This window comes from Anabrus simplex, chromosome 6 (genome assembly GCF_040414725.1).
Source record: "Anabrus simplex isolate iqAnaSimp1 chromosome 6, ASM4041472v1, whole genome shotgun sequence".
Classification (NCBI taxonomy): Eukaryota; Metazoa; Arthropoda; class Insecta; order Orthoptera; family Tettigoniidae; genus Anabrus; species Anabrus simplex.
The window spans coordinates 318,856,156-318,872,221 of NC_090270.1; the positions used below are offsets into that span (position 1 = coordinate 318,856,156).

General features: G+C 40.9%; 1 protein-coding gene across 1 annotated transcript; it reads left to right on the forward strand.

Moving 5' to 3' along the window:
• The first annotated feature begins 321 nt into the window (after nt 1–321).
• Nucleotides 322–3,310, forward strand: LOC136875779 (protein AATF). The gene is made up of 4 exons (XM_068228130.1): nt 322–358; nt 422–514; nt 617–2,402; nt 3,190–3,310. The coding sequence occupies exon 3, from the start codon at nt 644–646 to the stop codon at nt 2,225–2,227; it is 1,584 nt and encodes a 527-aa protein (XP_068084231.1). The 5' UTR covers nt 322–358; nt 422–514; nt 617–643; the 3' UTR covers nt 2,228–2,402; nt 3,190–3,310.
• Nucleotides 3,311–16,066: the final 12,756 nt, after the last annotated feature.

Genomic DNA, 16,066 nt, shown 5'->3' on the forward strand with positions numbered 1-16,066 from the left:
CTCTCTGTATTCTTTATTCCCTGGGCGGTAATTGGATATACCAACACTTCAGCATGTGAACGAAAATTCTCTCAAGAAAGAAAATGTTCTTCATATAAGAAGAAAATTATTTTTTCTCTCAATATGTAGACAATAATACACTGCAAATCACTGTTATGTTACAATACATCAATTAATAATCATTAAAACAGCATAATTCGAAGAAAAAGGTCTTTATTCGTTATCGCTGACATAAAAAAGCATGATGTAATTGTCATGTAGGTAAATAATTCTTCGTATGTTGGTGAACGTTTCTCATAAAATTGAATCCTTCCGTGCGTAACTTGCTATAGTAGTTCGTGTTTACCAATGTGTGTATGTGTGCTGCACTGCCTGCTCGATCTGCATCCGCAGCCATCGGATGCAGATCGAGCAGGCAGTGGTGTGCTGCTAACTCCACGTGTTAACATGTCGTTTTCGTGAATTTTGCATAATTCGTATAATCATTAGCTTCGCTGAGCTCCTTTTATCTGGTGTAGGTATCTGATGGTTCTTAAGATTTTATGTAACATATATTGTTCAAGTATAACCTAATTCTCATTTGAAATGTGACCTAAATGTATGTTTTTGGTTTCAGTTTCGGCCTAAAATATATCAACTGAGAATGGGATCTCGTAAAAAGCAGTCTGTCTCTGACAAAATTCTTGATCTCATCAACCCCTTACCCATCAGCCACGATCCGGAGGATGATATTCATGAAGAAACGTCAGCGAAAGTGGTTGAAAAATATGACGACGAACTTGGTGAAAGTGATGAAGAGTTGGTGATTAATAAATCGAAATTAAAGAAACCTGTTGCTTTACTTGAAGATGAAGATAAACGATATACTGGAAAAAGGATTTCTCGTAAGACTCTTCGCAGTGATGACAGTGGTTTAGAGGAGCATTCTTCTGAGCTGGGCGAGTCGTTTGATGAATCAGATGCGAATGATAGTGATAATGCTGGGCATTCAAATGAAAATATAATCGAGAGGAAATCCGATGACAGTGATGATTATGATAAGGTAGAAAACGAGAGCGACGACGACGAAGATGAGAGCGGTAGTGATCTTGAAGATGACAGATCAGATATTGATTCAAATGGGGAATCCGAACGTGATAATGACTTTCAACATATTTCAGGCCAGAATATTGATGCAGAAATAGAAAAAGGTAATTGTGTTCGGAATCAATTGTGTATCTGGGATAATTTACTTGAATGCAGAATTCAATTACAAAAATGTCTAGTTGCGGCAAACAGAATGCCACATTATGAAGTATTTGGTAAATTTGTAGCTGAAGGAGGTTCAGATTTTACATCAAATTTGGAACAATGTAAAATGAATACTAAGACCTTATTAGATAAATTAAGTTCTTTGAGAGAAACTTTATTGGCATCATACCCTGAAACAAAATCTATAGTGAAATCAAAACTTTCCAATACTAAGATGTCTAGTTGTAATGCAATGGATGAAGAGATCCTTAGCGATACAGATGCAGAAGAAGACGAAGTCGAAAATGTAATGGAAATGCCTCAAAAAGGACAAAAACGAAAACTTGAAGAATATGAAAATCTTTTGGACTCCCAGCATAAGGAATTTCTTGAGTTTCGTAATGCTAACATTCAGAAATGGAATGATAAAACCCGTGTTGCAGGAGGCAACATTAGCAGTCGGAATTTTGCAACATTTGAACAATCTACTCTGAAACAGATTGAACAAATATTAAGCAATAGACAAAGACTTATACAACGAACTCGACTTAAGCGAAATGTGTATGATATTCTTGGTCAAGACTTGCAACAACCAAACAAACCACAAGAAAGTGTATTGGGTGACTCGGAAATCAATTTAGAGCATTTGAAATTAGAAGATAAATCTAAAGAATTCAATTCAGAAATATTTGATGACTCTGACTTTTATCACCAACTGTTACGAGAGTTAATTGAACGGAAATCTAGTGATGTGACTGATCCTGTTCAACTTGGTAGGCAGTGGATTGAAATTCAAAAATTACGTAGTAAAATGAAGAGAAAGATTGATGTCAAGGCAACAAAAGGACGTAGACTTCGCTATACTGTGCATCCAAAACTTGTTAATTTTATGGCACCAATTTCTAAATGTACATGGAATGAGGAAGCTAAAAGTGAATTGTTTAGCTCATTGTTTGGTAATAGTAACAAGGGTAACAGTGAAAGTAATACAAAGTAACTAGATCAGTAGCCTGTTTGTTTTGCTTTTTACCAATTGTTGTTTGTTCTTGCATAGTTATTCATAAGGCTGTTAAAAGGTCTGCTTAAAATGGTAATAGTTTCTTGCTGCCTCCACGTCTGTGTATGTTGCAATATTAGGTAAATGAAAGTATACGCCGATGTATGTAATTAAGGTAGTGGTAAAACTTCCGCAAGCGGGCCGGGCATGGCGCGCCTCGCACTCCGCTCGCTGTACGCACGGAGGCTTGGCGGCGGGTGATGCTGTTACCAACTGTTGAGGAAAAGTGACGATACGTTACAACCACTAAATTAACTTTTTTCTTGCCGTGCGGGCAGTATGCGCCGCGGCGATAGTTAAGAGCCTCTCGAAGGGAGTGTGGCCCCCGAAGGGGGCCACTGTTCTCATGACAGAGCTTGGCTTGGATTTAAAAAGAGTTGAGAAAATGTGACGATATGATACAACCACTAAATTAACTTTTTTCTTGCCGTGCGGGCAGTATGCGCCGCGGCGATAGTGAAGAGCCTCTCGAAGGGAGTGTGGCCCCCGTAGGGGGCCACTGTTCTCATGACAGAGCTTGGCCTGGATTTAAAATGATAGGTTACAGCTACTAAATTACATTTTTTTCTTGACGATCGAGTGTTTATATTTTGCGCGGTGTGGTGTTCCTGTGGCGACCGACCATGCGACCTCTAGCGGGGAAAAAGTTACATAGGCTTCTTCACAGCTGATCGGAGCTGGCCAATGGGAGTAAAGATAATGGTGGCAATTTCTTCCTTCATGCTGTATTACTTTCTGTTTTCCTATAAAAGAAAGAATAGTTTTCGGGGCGGGATGGTGGGATTATAGCAAGCGTAGAGGAAGGATCTCTCCTCTCAGGCACTCCAGGTATTGTAAAACGTTCCTTTTCAATCTTTACTAATAATGACCAATGCCGGCCCGCTTGCGGAAGCGCCACCAAGGTAGTACTTTTTTGCAGCCCAATTATTTTTTATCTTCTTAGTGTTTAAAGAGGAGACAGATTGTAATGGCATGTGAGTGCTGTGCAACAATAAAGTTCTGCATCGATGTCACATGTCAAAATGGTAGGTTGTTTAGGCAGGAGTGAAGAAAAGTTAGAGTGGCACTTCTGTGCTTTATGCTTGCCAGGGACCCACCAACCTGCTCCTAGAAGTATTCTTAATTATATAGAAGAATTGAAAACTGAGAATGTGTAAATCAGCTGAATGCGACCACATGCTGTGTTCCTATTTGCTGTCCAAGGTTTGTGCTATAGTCCTATTGGCCAGCAAGTTTCATATTTCCAATAGAGCTTGCATTGTGTGCAAGTACAGAGCTGCCATGTTCGGTAGATGTAAGAGAACCGCCGATTTGAAAGTTATCGTGGCGTATGCTGGCCCCAGCCCACTGGTTTTGTCATTATCCAGACCTAAGGGTCGCTTTGTGGTTGTAACTTATGGGCTTACGCTTCCAGACTCCTTTTGCTTACCCCCTGCCTAATGATCTTGTCAATCTCCAGACCTAACTAGTCCAGCCCAATGGTCTTGTCATTCCCTGGACCTAATCAATCCAGCCCAGTGGTCTTGCCACTAACAATGCAGATGTTGGCAAACCTGCTGAGTGTTATGTGACGTCGTCCCAGCTGTGCCATATTGGATTTCTAATCTAACTTTCACCCGCCGGGTACAAAAGTTTTACTTAATCTAGACCTGCAATTGGTTGGCTCTCAGATGGTGGGTGCCAGTTTATTGTCGTGATGAATGCCAGGTAACGTAACTTAGTTATCTAAACTATGTTGAATTCATATGAAACATCAAATTCGGTCGTCTTTCTCATGGAGCATGGGGGTGGAGAATGTGTGTGTTTTATATCATATACCTACATGCTGAACAGAGCAAGACATATGGTGTTAGAATTTGTTCAGGGTAAGTGTGTGTTTTAATTTATTACCATTCACTTGACAAAGGAGGTTAGACTTCATTCAGATGTATGTGTAGGCCTATACGGTAATTTAATTATCACCATTGGTCATGATGAATAACAATTAGTTGGGATGCTTGTGGCATGCGCCTTTCGAAAGTTTACCTCACTCCTTAACGTAAAAGGTATCTATCTAGGTATCACACTAATGATAGAACAAACACAAACAGACAGTATTGGACAACCAATGGAAAGTATTAATAATAACAACAGCAATAACAATGTTATTTGTTTAATAATACATTCATACATACAAACAACGTGCGTTCCATAAGTAATGCAACCAATTTTTTTCTGATGCAACTGTACACCGCAGCGTGTTCTAACCTGCTGGGCTAGGCGGAGGGGGGTGTTAGCTTCAAATCCTTTTTGTCTCATTCGGCAGCGAGCTGCCGGAGAGTCAGGACGTGCGTTTCCGTCAAGCCCGTTTTGAGTTCATGTAACACGGCACAATGGATCGTTCTGTAGAGCAACGGTATGCTATCAAATTTTGCGTTAAACTTGGGAAGTCCGCCACCGAAACGTTTCCATTACTTCAGCAGGCCTTTGGGACTGATTGCTTGTCCAAATCACAAGTTTTCCGATGGCACAAGTCGTTCATGGAGAGCCAATCGGAGGTCACCGACGAACCTCGCAGTGGACGGCCATCAATCTCACGAGTCGACAAAAATGTGACGCGTGTGCGCGATTGTTTGAACTCTGACAGACGACTGAGCCTTCAATTGATAACACAAACTCTAAACATGGCAAAACAACAATTTTCCGCATTGTGACCAAAGATTTGAACATGAGAAAGGTGTGTGCCAAACTGGTCCCAAAAGTGTTGACCGACGAACAGGACATGCGAGTGCTTCGGTGCCGAGAAATGTTGGGAAATGTGTGAAAATGATCCTAATTTTTTAAACTCAGTTATCACTGGTGATGAGTCATGGATTTTTGAGTACGACCGTGAGACAAAAAGGCAGAGTTCAGAGTGGCACACCCCATCGTCGCCCCATCCCAAGAAGGCACGCATGAGCAAGTCCAGGATCAAAACCATGCTCATTGTCTTCTTTGATGTCAGAGGCATTGTCCACCACGAATTCGTACCTACCGGGACTACAGTGAACTCAGCTTTCTACTTGGAAGTGCTCAAAAGACTAAAAAGGAGGGTCTCGCGCTGTCGAAGCGACATCAAGGACATGTGGAAAGTTCATCACAGCAACGCGCTGAGTCACAGCGCCTTCATTGTCAACGACTTCCTGGCCAGGACCAACACCCCATTGGTTCTCCAGCATCCCTACAGTCCTGACCTGGCTCCTGCTGACTTTTTTTTATTTCCTCGGTTAAAAGGAGTCATGGAAGGAAAACATTGGGACACGATTGAAAGAATCCAGGCGCATGTTACATCGGCTCTAAAGGACATTCTGGAAAAGGCCTTCCAGGCATGGAAACACCGCCTCCAGAAGTGTATCGACGCAAGAGGGTGCTATTTTGAAGATTTTTGATTATTTGTACGAATATATTCAATGATTTTTTTATGAATTTGGTCGCATTATTTATGGAACGCACCTTATAACTGTCTTAACAAGTGCCAGTGGAAATTAGTCTGTGTTTCTTATCAATTCCTCACATTATGACAGCAATTAATCTTGTACAGAAGGCTGAGTACAGTAACTTGATAGTATAGTTATAGCACACAGTAACTTACACTGACTCTCACAATAAAGGTAAAACTTTACTGAAGGAGGTGCGCAACTTGCACGACGTCACAGTGAGCTTCAGTAGGCTGCCCACATATGAACTTAGGTAAGGACAGTGACAAGACCATTGGTGTGGATTGGTAACGTTCAGCTAACGATAAGACTGGTCTGGATTGGTTAGGTCCATCTTAAGACTGTTAGGCAGGGGAGAGCCACGAATTATCCCCTTCAATAGCAGAGCATTCTACATTTGACAGTGGGTAAAATTTGAATTAATGACCTTGATTTATGTTTACTATGGTGCAGCATATTAAAAAAATCTGTGAATTTCGCTCCTTCCATAGTTTATATGTTTACATCAAGGATACAGCACTTGCATGTGGCACGTGACACTTTCATTATTTTCACAGAATGTGGTGGTGCTGTGGATAGACATGATGTGAACTCTGTCGGAGATAATAGCAAACTTCTTTTCATCACATGCTGAACAACAAAGCCAATAGGATCTCAGAAAATGGCTGCATTTCACTGATTTACATAGTTTCTGTTATAAATTTCCCCCTCTCTGCTTCTTCAGGTATCGTTAACATCATATTTATGTGCTTTTCTCATTAGTAACCATGCACCCCCGTTAGTGAAGTGCTATCATAATAAGTAGGGCTCGGATGTTTAAGACCTAAAAATAGCCCAAATAAGCAAGCAAATATGACTTCAAAAATGAGGAAATATGACCTCAAAAGTGACAAAATATGATGTAAAAATGACAAAATATGACCCGAAAATGATTAATCAAATTATGGGCACTTTAAAATAAATTATAAATCGGAACGGTAATTCCTATGATGCATATTTGTTAACTAAATTCTTTATTCTTACTTTTAATACTAGTTTTCTGAATATACATGTGCAGCAATTATTCATAGTCTATTATCCTTGATTCACTTATTATCAGATCACACAACATTGAAAAAGTCCATGTTTGCACCCTGCATTGGTGGTTTGAAATACGAAAAAACTAGAAATCAATCTATTTAAAAACATATTTTGGAATGTTTAAGCCCAGATTTCATTAACATTATTCAAATGCGTTAAATTTTAAACTGAGCACCAAGAAACGAATTAAATAGATGTCTTTCAATACATTATGGTAGGGCGTCAGAGCCTATAGTGCAAACTCACATATTTTTTTAATTCTTCTGCACGGCCGACTATCACTTAACACATTCCTGTAAGAAGAGAAGCTCCTTTCTACATTACAAGACGTTATTGGTGCATATTTAAATAATTTTAAATCACTGCTGTCGAATGTGCACTCATCTTGAAGTGAACTGGTATCTTCTCCTCTAAGAATATCATTTATCTTGCACACACAGTGAAAATCATCATTTCGATTAAGCACATTTTGAAGAGTCCGTTTTACACTGTCACCAACTATTCCATGTGATTGTTGTACTGAAAGTTCAGCACTTCTCACAATGTCAATACTTGCACGAATTTCTAAGCCAGCAGATTTTAAACAAGAAATTGCACTCGATATAATTCCAAAGTTCGAGTTAATATATGCCAGACTATCTGACAAACTGTTGGAAAACAATTCCTGGGCAATCTTGATAGAAGAGGCATCATCTTTGTTGAAGCTGTTAACAATGTTTTTGAGAGTGGAGTAGTTTGCGCAATAATACGCGACAGCATCGAGCCACGTCCCCCACCTAGTAAGAACTGGCTGTGGAGGGAGTGGTGTCGAAGGAGCTAACTCCTTGAAAGTCGCAATCAGCAGTGGTGCTGTCAAAAAAATGTTGACGTTAGATATTAATTTAACGACTTCAGAAAAATGTTCACGAATTTCTTCTGCCACCCTATGCAGAGCATGCGCAAGCCAAGTGACATGAATCATTCTTGGATAAAACAGCTTGAGGCCTTCAGCAGCTTTCACCATGTACAGAGCAGCATCAGTAACAAAGAGAAGAATGTTGTCCCGCTTAATTTCATCCTTACACAAAATTTTTAGTGCATTGTCAAAAAGAATTGCAATCGTTAAATGAATTTCTCTCTCTGAAACTCCTGAGGTTAGTAGAAAAATATCCCCTGGGCGATCAGCACGGAGTGTTTCAGTAATCACATTCCCTATATATCTACCTGCAGTGTCCGTCGTCTCATCAATAGATATCGAAATCTTATTGTCTGCTACAATGTGTCGTATTCGATTTAGAGTATCTTCATAGCAATGCGATAAATAGCTTTTTCGCAGTGTTGATTCTGTAGGAATAGATATTTTAGTGTATTTCTCCAGGAAATTCACCTTGTTAGGGGAATGTTTGCAGACACCATCATCTCACAAAGTTCCTTTGAAAAATCCGAACATCTGTCCATCGCTGAAGATGTAACAGCCTTATCAAATATCAACTTCTGCCTCTTCTTATCGACAGGTTGTCATTTGACATTGTTGCTGTGTTTCGCCGTGTTACAATGTTGTTGCTCATTAAAACGTTTTTCAGCCACGACTTTCACTTCACACAACTTGCAAAATGGAACTAAACCGTCTGTACAGAAATAATCTTCTCCAAATTCCTTAACAAAGCTTTGTAATTTAACATTAGTAGAAGACTTTTCCTTAGGCATACTGGAATGTGTGCTGGGATACGATTTACTATAAACTATTGCTTGTGTAAGTGAAAGGAGGTTGAGGTTCTAATATCTGAACAAAGACAAGTAAGTGATTACCAGAAATAATTAGCTCGCTGCTGGGACGGGTTTTTCCGGATTATTTCTGTCTCTACCTGGGAGACCGGGTTGCCGAGTACAGCGGGTTGATTATTCGACTTGTATCAACAACGTGAAACCGATAAGCAGTTTTGTAAACACTAGTTCGCATTCGGTAAGTTGAAGATGATTTCGCACATCTACAGCTGTCGTCAAACCACCGAAATATGACGTTTCTATTAAAATAGCTCAAAATATGATCTTATGGCCAAAAATAGCCAAAATATGCATTTATATGACAAATGAAAATCACTTAATTGTGACGACAATCACCTGATCTACACCGAAATACAATCGGACAAGAAAATAGAGACAAAGAAAAAATATGACTTTTCCTAAACATCCGAGCCTTAATAATAAGTATTTTGATTATTATTTACATGTTATGCTCTGTTTTATGACAGCTGTTGGCAACCCTAAGCTAAATATGGGGCAAGAGATGAAAAGGTGAGGGACAATCAAGAGCAAAATGAGTTTTCCTTAGATTAAGCAACCTTTGTAAAAGGAGCTTTTAGTAACATATATATCTCAACAGCGAGTTAACGTAGGACTGTGGTTGCTGGTCATCTTTAGTAGAAAATACTCTCCATCACTATTCTATCTTCCGAACTTGACCCCGTGAAAATTTTGTGAGCACTAATGATTAACAAATTCCTGTAGCTGTATTAGTTAGGTCTGTGATTCTTAACTATTCTTCACATTATGACAGCAATAAATCTTGTACAGAAGGCTGAGTACAGTAACTTGATAGTATAGTTATAGCAGACAGTAACTCATACTGACTCTCAGAATAAGGGTAAAACTTTACTAACGGAGGTGCAAAGGACAGGTTAAGAATCGAACATGGCACAACTTGCACGGCGTCACAGTGTGCTTCAGTAGGCTGCCAACTTATGAACTTCGGTAAGGACAGTGACAAGAGGTCTTATGGTGACAATGGAATAGGAAAGGTCTAGGAGTGGGAAGGAATCAGCCATAGCCTTAATTAAGGTACAGCCCCAGCATTTTCCTGGTGTGAAAATGGGAAACCACGGAAAACCATCTACAGGGCTGCCGACAGTTTGAACCCACTATCGCCCAGATGCAAGCTCACAACTGCACGATCCTAACCACACGGCCAACTCACCTGATGCCTGTAGAGCTCATGTGTTCACATTACTCTAAGGTAGAGCAAGTATTTTACAGGTTCATGCATATTTTAACAGTCTGCCATATATGCTTTTAATTCTGTGTGCCCTTCATTACTTTCATCTCTGCTCTCTTTTGAGAATCATTTCATGAAAAGACAGGGTGCCCAACATAAGTCCTGCAGTGCACCAATGTCTCCAGCATAAATGCCCTGCTCAGTCATAGGTAACTTGGTTAATTGGACCTCGTCGGGTGCATGGACTCTGAGCGAATACCAAAGGCCATACTGTACAATGAGTTACGTGAGGATGCAAGACCACTCGAAAGACCATACACTTGCTTCAGAGATGTATGATGCAAGTGAGACTTGTTCCAGATTGTTGATTCTGGCCACTGGGAGAGTTTTGCTGATGACCAAGATGCCTGGCAGAAAGCTGTGAGCAGTGAAATTTGGATGGCAGGGAAGGAAAGCACCAATGAACTAATTGCCAAGAGGGCAAGTTTCCTCATGCTACATCTGCGTGTAGAAGGAACTGCGGCTCATCAGCCATTCAAGACGCTACTGCAGTTGAATCGGAGTGCTACATCATTGTCCTGTGAGGATGGATGCATGCTTTTACTCGTTTGTGCCAAGCTCCTCACCTTCATCTTCTCTCTCTGACCTCTTTTGGTTAACTTCTGTTCTCTTTCAACCCCAGTGGCATATTTTGCAAGATTTCGATCCACCTTTCCTTCGCTGCCCACCTGCCGACACTCCAGTCCTTTCAGCTGACCTCTTCTCTAATTCTTTGCACTTGGCTGACCTTGCAATCTGAACTTATTATTACAGTATTTGTTAGTGGGTGTGCGAGCTGTCTATGCCCATGAGATTGTGACATTCAACAGCAGGGCTGTGGTACTCTTCAGTTGTGCTTGTATAGGGGAAGAAATAGCCAGCATCTCAAAATAAGAGTTGCAATGAGTTAATGAAGATTTGTTAAGTCGCTAAATTGTTAAGATAACGTTACTAAGGTAGCTTTCTCCATTTATCTGCTTTATGTTGATGAGTGAGAATGTGTGCACGTCGAAGGGACGAAGTTTGGCAGGCGAGAGGTGCTTGTTCGAGGTCATGGTGCAGCATCATGTGGGCCCAAATAAAATGCTGTCCCGATGTCCAAACCTTCATTCTCCAAAGAGTTCGGCTCCATTATCGTATAATTAGAATTTTTGAGAGGGGACGATTATTTCATATTTCCTGTAAAAACAATATTATCATCACTTTCTCTTAACTTTTGTCTCTGGATGTTGAGTAATGGAATATGAGGAGAGAGGATAAGACATTGCTGGGTCCTTTCATCAAAGGTGTTTTACAGTGCTTTGCTTGTTGATAAATTACATTTTGAATATACAAGTAGAACCCTGTTTATCCAAAATAAAAGGGGTGGAGCCACTTCGGTTGACATGTTTTTTTCAGATGACACATAGCCTAGTAAATTTTTTTGGAAGTTAAATGTCGAAATAAAAATGCATAAACTCTGATAAGCAAAGGTGCGTACTGTACATTAACATTAAAATGTTGACGTAATGTCACTCATTGTATAAAATTAGTGATTTTCTTCTGAATTTTCTTGGTGCAGCGCTGCATGCAGCAATGTCGCGCCACCATTTAAACAACAATACATCAGCTGGTGTAGATTCATTGTTTTGTTCAACAAAGCACAAAGCAATCTGAAATAATTAAACATTTTTTTTTGTTACTACTGAACTGAATACTTTATACAGTAATTTTATTACAGTACTGTAATTAAAACGTGTGATACTGTATTTTAATTAAAATTCAAAATCAATCTTACCTCTAATGCATTAAATCCATTATCTGCTGTAATTCGATTCTCACAACTGCTATTGTCAAGGTCGGAGTCGTCTGCATACTCTTCATAACGAATAATACAGTAATAATAATAATATAGTTATAATAATTCTTGCTTGTTCAAGAAAAAATGTATTACGGAACAGACTATAGGGTAAGAAACTGTTTTGTTTTATGCTACACTGGCGTAGCCAAGGGGGGGGCCCACTGGGGCCGGGCCCCCCCCAAAATGTTTCCTGAAACTAGAGCGAGGATCAGTCGTTGTTTTACGTACGATACGAACAACTTAAAACTTACGCCGAAATGACGAATTAACGTAGCGACAAAGAATCTACTAGCAGGGCTCAATACGGCCATTCATAATTCTCCATATTTGTACTGCTTGAATGAAAGGAAGACACTTAGGTTTGTGATGCGCGGGGTATTTCACTGTAGAGGCCTCAGTATTGGGAATGTGTTGACAAATGCCAAAAGATGAGGAAAGGGGCAATTAGCCAGGGATTACTCAGTAGGGGGCCGGAACGTGACCACCAAGATAACGGGGTCCACAGCCAGAAACAGTTGAACAACATCGTGTCAACTTTTGCAGATCAGTTCCAGTAAACTGGGGTTGTACCGTGGTTGAAAGATGTGCTGTGTTTAAGTTGCAGCGTTCGGAAGACTGTGACAGGATTGTGAGCTGCACGTTAGTTTCTCATTTTGTGCCATATAATAACTTTATTTGTCACTAAGGGCAAAATAATGTGCATCCTCGGTAAGTTATGATTTTTTAAAAATTCTAATAGCAAGACAGATCGCAGATGCGTGCCTTAGTTCTATAGGTAGGTCTATATATTTTGTCAAATGCCCGGGGACTGATTAGAACTTCAAATGGCACCATCAAAAGTGCATGTAACTATCTTGTAATTAGCGGACGTGATAACTCAGTTCCAATGGTTCTATCTTCTCATCAAGACGGCCGAGGCTTGAGTCGCAGTCGATGCATGAAACATTTTTAAAATGGGAAGTCACGTTCTATTGATGCAGATTCTACTTAAAACACTAGGTCGCGTGCCTTACCTTTCTTTAGTACTTTTGAGTAATAACCGCATCATTTATGATGGTGTATTTTGAGTATCAAGCATTCTTCGCGCTTACCTTGTACCTTAAATGGTGAGTGGATGCAGTGGCGTACCCACGAAATAATTTCAGTGGCCAAGTCTAGGCCAGTAGCATAGATACAACTTTTCCATGGAAGCGGTTGTGAAAATATGTTTTATTTTGTATTTAGAATTTGCTTTACGTCGCACCGTATGTCTTATGGCAACGATGGGAAATTAAAGGGTTAGGAGTGGGAAGGAAGCGGCCCTAGCCTTAATTGTATGTTGTATGTTCAGTCTTCAGCCCTAAGGCTGGTTGGATCCTCAACAGCTCCGCCATCAGCTGTCATTAAGGTGTGAAAATGGGAAACCACGGAAAACCACCTTTAGGGCTGCCGACAGTGGGGTTCGAAGCGGATGCAAGCACACAGCTGTGCGCCTTTAACCGCACGGCCAACTAGCCCGGTGGATATGAAAAGAAAGCCGGTCCTACCGAGTGCGGTGACGGATCTTCTGTAGATATTGATGGTTTTGATTGTTGCCATGTAATTATATCCAACAATCGAAATCATAGCTTCTGTACTCTAAACCGGCTGCATTATTGAAACTGTTCGTAAAATTGATAATATCGTTCTTCGTTTGTGAGGAAGTAGAATCTTCATTTAATTTTTTTTTTTTTTTTCTCAAAGAAAGAACCACTTTGGTACGACGCCCCGTGAAGGTGACTACCTGCCAGGTCGTAGATATTTCGATCACGGGAGACTCATGGCCAACTCTATTGCACCCAGAAACAAGGCTGTATCTTCCCGATCCCATGCCTTTCTTAACTCTGTCAGTGGCGGGCATCGAATGCAGGATGCCTTAAGTCTAATTCTAAAATAAGGTGACCTGAAAGTAACAAGCCGACCCCGCGGTGTATGGGTAGCTTGCCTACCTCTTACCGGAGGCCCCGGGTTCCATTCCCGGCCAGGTCAGGGTTTTTACCTGGATCTGAGGACTGGTTCGAGGTACACTCAGCGCACGAGCTTATAATTGAGGAGCTATCTGACGTTGAGATAACGGCCCCGGTCTAGAAAGCCTAGAATAACGGCGGAGAGGATTCGTCGTGCTGACCACAGGACACCTCATAATTTGCAGGACTTCGAGCTGAACAGCAGTCGCTTGGTAGGCGATGGCCCTTCGGGGCTGTTACGCCATGGAGTTTGGTTTGGAAAAGTGTACAGAGAAGTAAGCGACACCCCTGCAAGGCTCTTTAGCTTCCAGCTAGTTCTTCCGTCCGGTCTCGTGCATTTAGGACAGTTGGAAAACGTACGCCTTAATAAATGCTCTTCATAAAACCTGTGTAAACATACTAACTGAATCTATTTATAACAATAATCACAAACGCCTCCTTTTCATGTGGTTCAGTTGGTTGAGTCGCTGTCCTTCTGAGTCCGAGTTCGCAGGTTCAAATCCCGACTTTGGTCGGTGGCCCTCAAAACAGTGTTGAAATGGCAACAGCTCCATGTCGTTGGTTTCTGCACGTTAATAAAAATTATACATACGAATATTAGCGTCACAAAACTGTAACTTAATGCTACTATATTCTGCACCCCAGGCTTGCGAGGGAAACGAATTAACAATTTGCTTTACGTCGCAACGACACTGATAGGCCTTATGGTGACGGTGGGATAGGAAAGGCGTAGGAGTGGGATGGAAGCGGCCGTTCCCTTAATTAAGGTACAGCCCCAGCATTTGCCTGGTGTGAAAATGGGAAACCACGGGAAACCATTTTCAGGGCTGCCGACAGAAGGGTTCGAATCCACTGGCTCCCGGATGCAAGCTCACAACTGCACTGCCCTAACCGCAAGGGAAACAAATAGGACAAGGTAAACACTCCCTAGCGTATGGTGTGACATATATTTTTCTTAACCAACTAACAAAATGTCTATACCCATACCCCTTACATTCTATATTTATTTATTTATTAGTGCCTTTTTTACAGTAGCGAAGTTAGGGCTCGAGGCCCTCTCGTATACTTAACCACATACTAATCAAAATCTTAAATAGAATACTGAGATACGTAAAACAGTTAAAACTACATAAATTAATAGTTTTAAAAATAAATGTAAATACATTACTAACTAAATTAATATTAAAACTAATTAATATTGAAAAGTGTGCGACTGCATGGCTAAATGGTTAGCGAGTTGGCCTTTGGTCACAGGGGTCCTGGATTCGATTCCCAGCAGGGTCGGGAATTTTAACCATCATTGGTTAATTTCGCTAGCACGGGGGCTGGGTGTATGTGTCGTCTTCATCATCATTACATTCTCATCCCGACGCGAGCCTAACATGTCCTCGGACACTTCTGGCACTAAAACCCATACGCCATTTCATTTCAATATTAAAAACTCTTAAAAATAACATCCTCAGGCACGCACACATTCACACTTCAACCATTCAGTCAGCTGTCCTCAGCAGGTAGTCTCGGCAGGTTTAATTTAATTTCGTGTGGCTATTTCTAGCCGAGTGCAGCCCTTGTAAGGCAGACCCTCCGATGAGGGTGGGCGGCATCTGCCATGTGTAGGTAACTGCGTGTTATTGTGGTGGAGGATAGTGTTATGTGTGGTGTGTGAGTTGCAGGGATGTTGGGGACAGCACAAACACCCAGCCTCCGGGCCATTGGAATTAACCAAAGAAGGTTAAAATCCCCGACCCGGCCGGGAATCGAACTCGGAACCCTCTGAACCGAAGGCCAGTACGCTGACCATTCAGCCAACGAGTCGGACGTCTCGGCAGGTGACCTTAAATCTTAATAAAGAGCTAGTTTCTCTGACCTGAGCTGACAGGGAATTCCATAATGTGACGCCGATCACCACAAATAATCTATTAATTGTATTTGTGCGGTGCAGTGGAATAGAAAGATAGGATCTAGAACATGTATTTAAGTTGTGAAATTATGATAAAAAGGTGAATTTAGAAGAAATATACAGTGGCTGACTTTCAGCTAACACTCCTAAACACCATCGTTAAAGTGTGTAGCTGCCGACGTTTATCAGGCTTCAGCCATGGGACAGCCTCATAGTATGGGGTGGTATGAACATCGTACCCGATGTTGTAAATAAATCTCAGGCAGGAATTCAGTGCTCGTTGAAGTTTAAGTGTTTCTTCTCTCGTCATATCAACTAATACAACGTAACAGTAATCAAGAATAGGGGGAACGAGTGTCTGTATTCGTTTTGCCTTTAGCTCAAATGGAAATATATCCCTCTGCCGTTTAAGAGGGTGAAGCACTCCAAAGGTCTTTTTTTTTTTTTACGTATTTCTTTCGTGTACCAGAACAATCAAGTGTTTCATTCATAATTAAGCCAAGATTTTT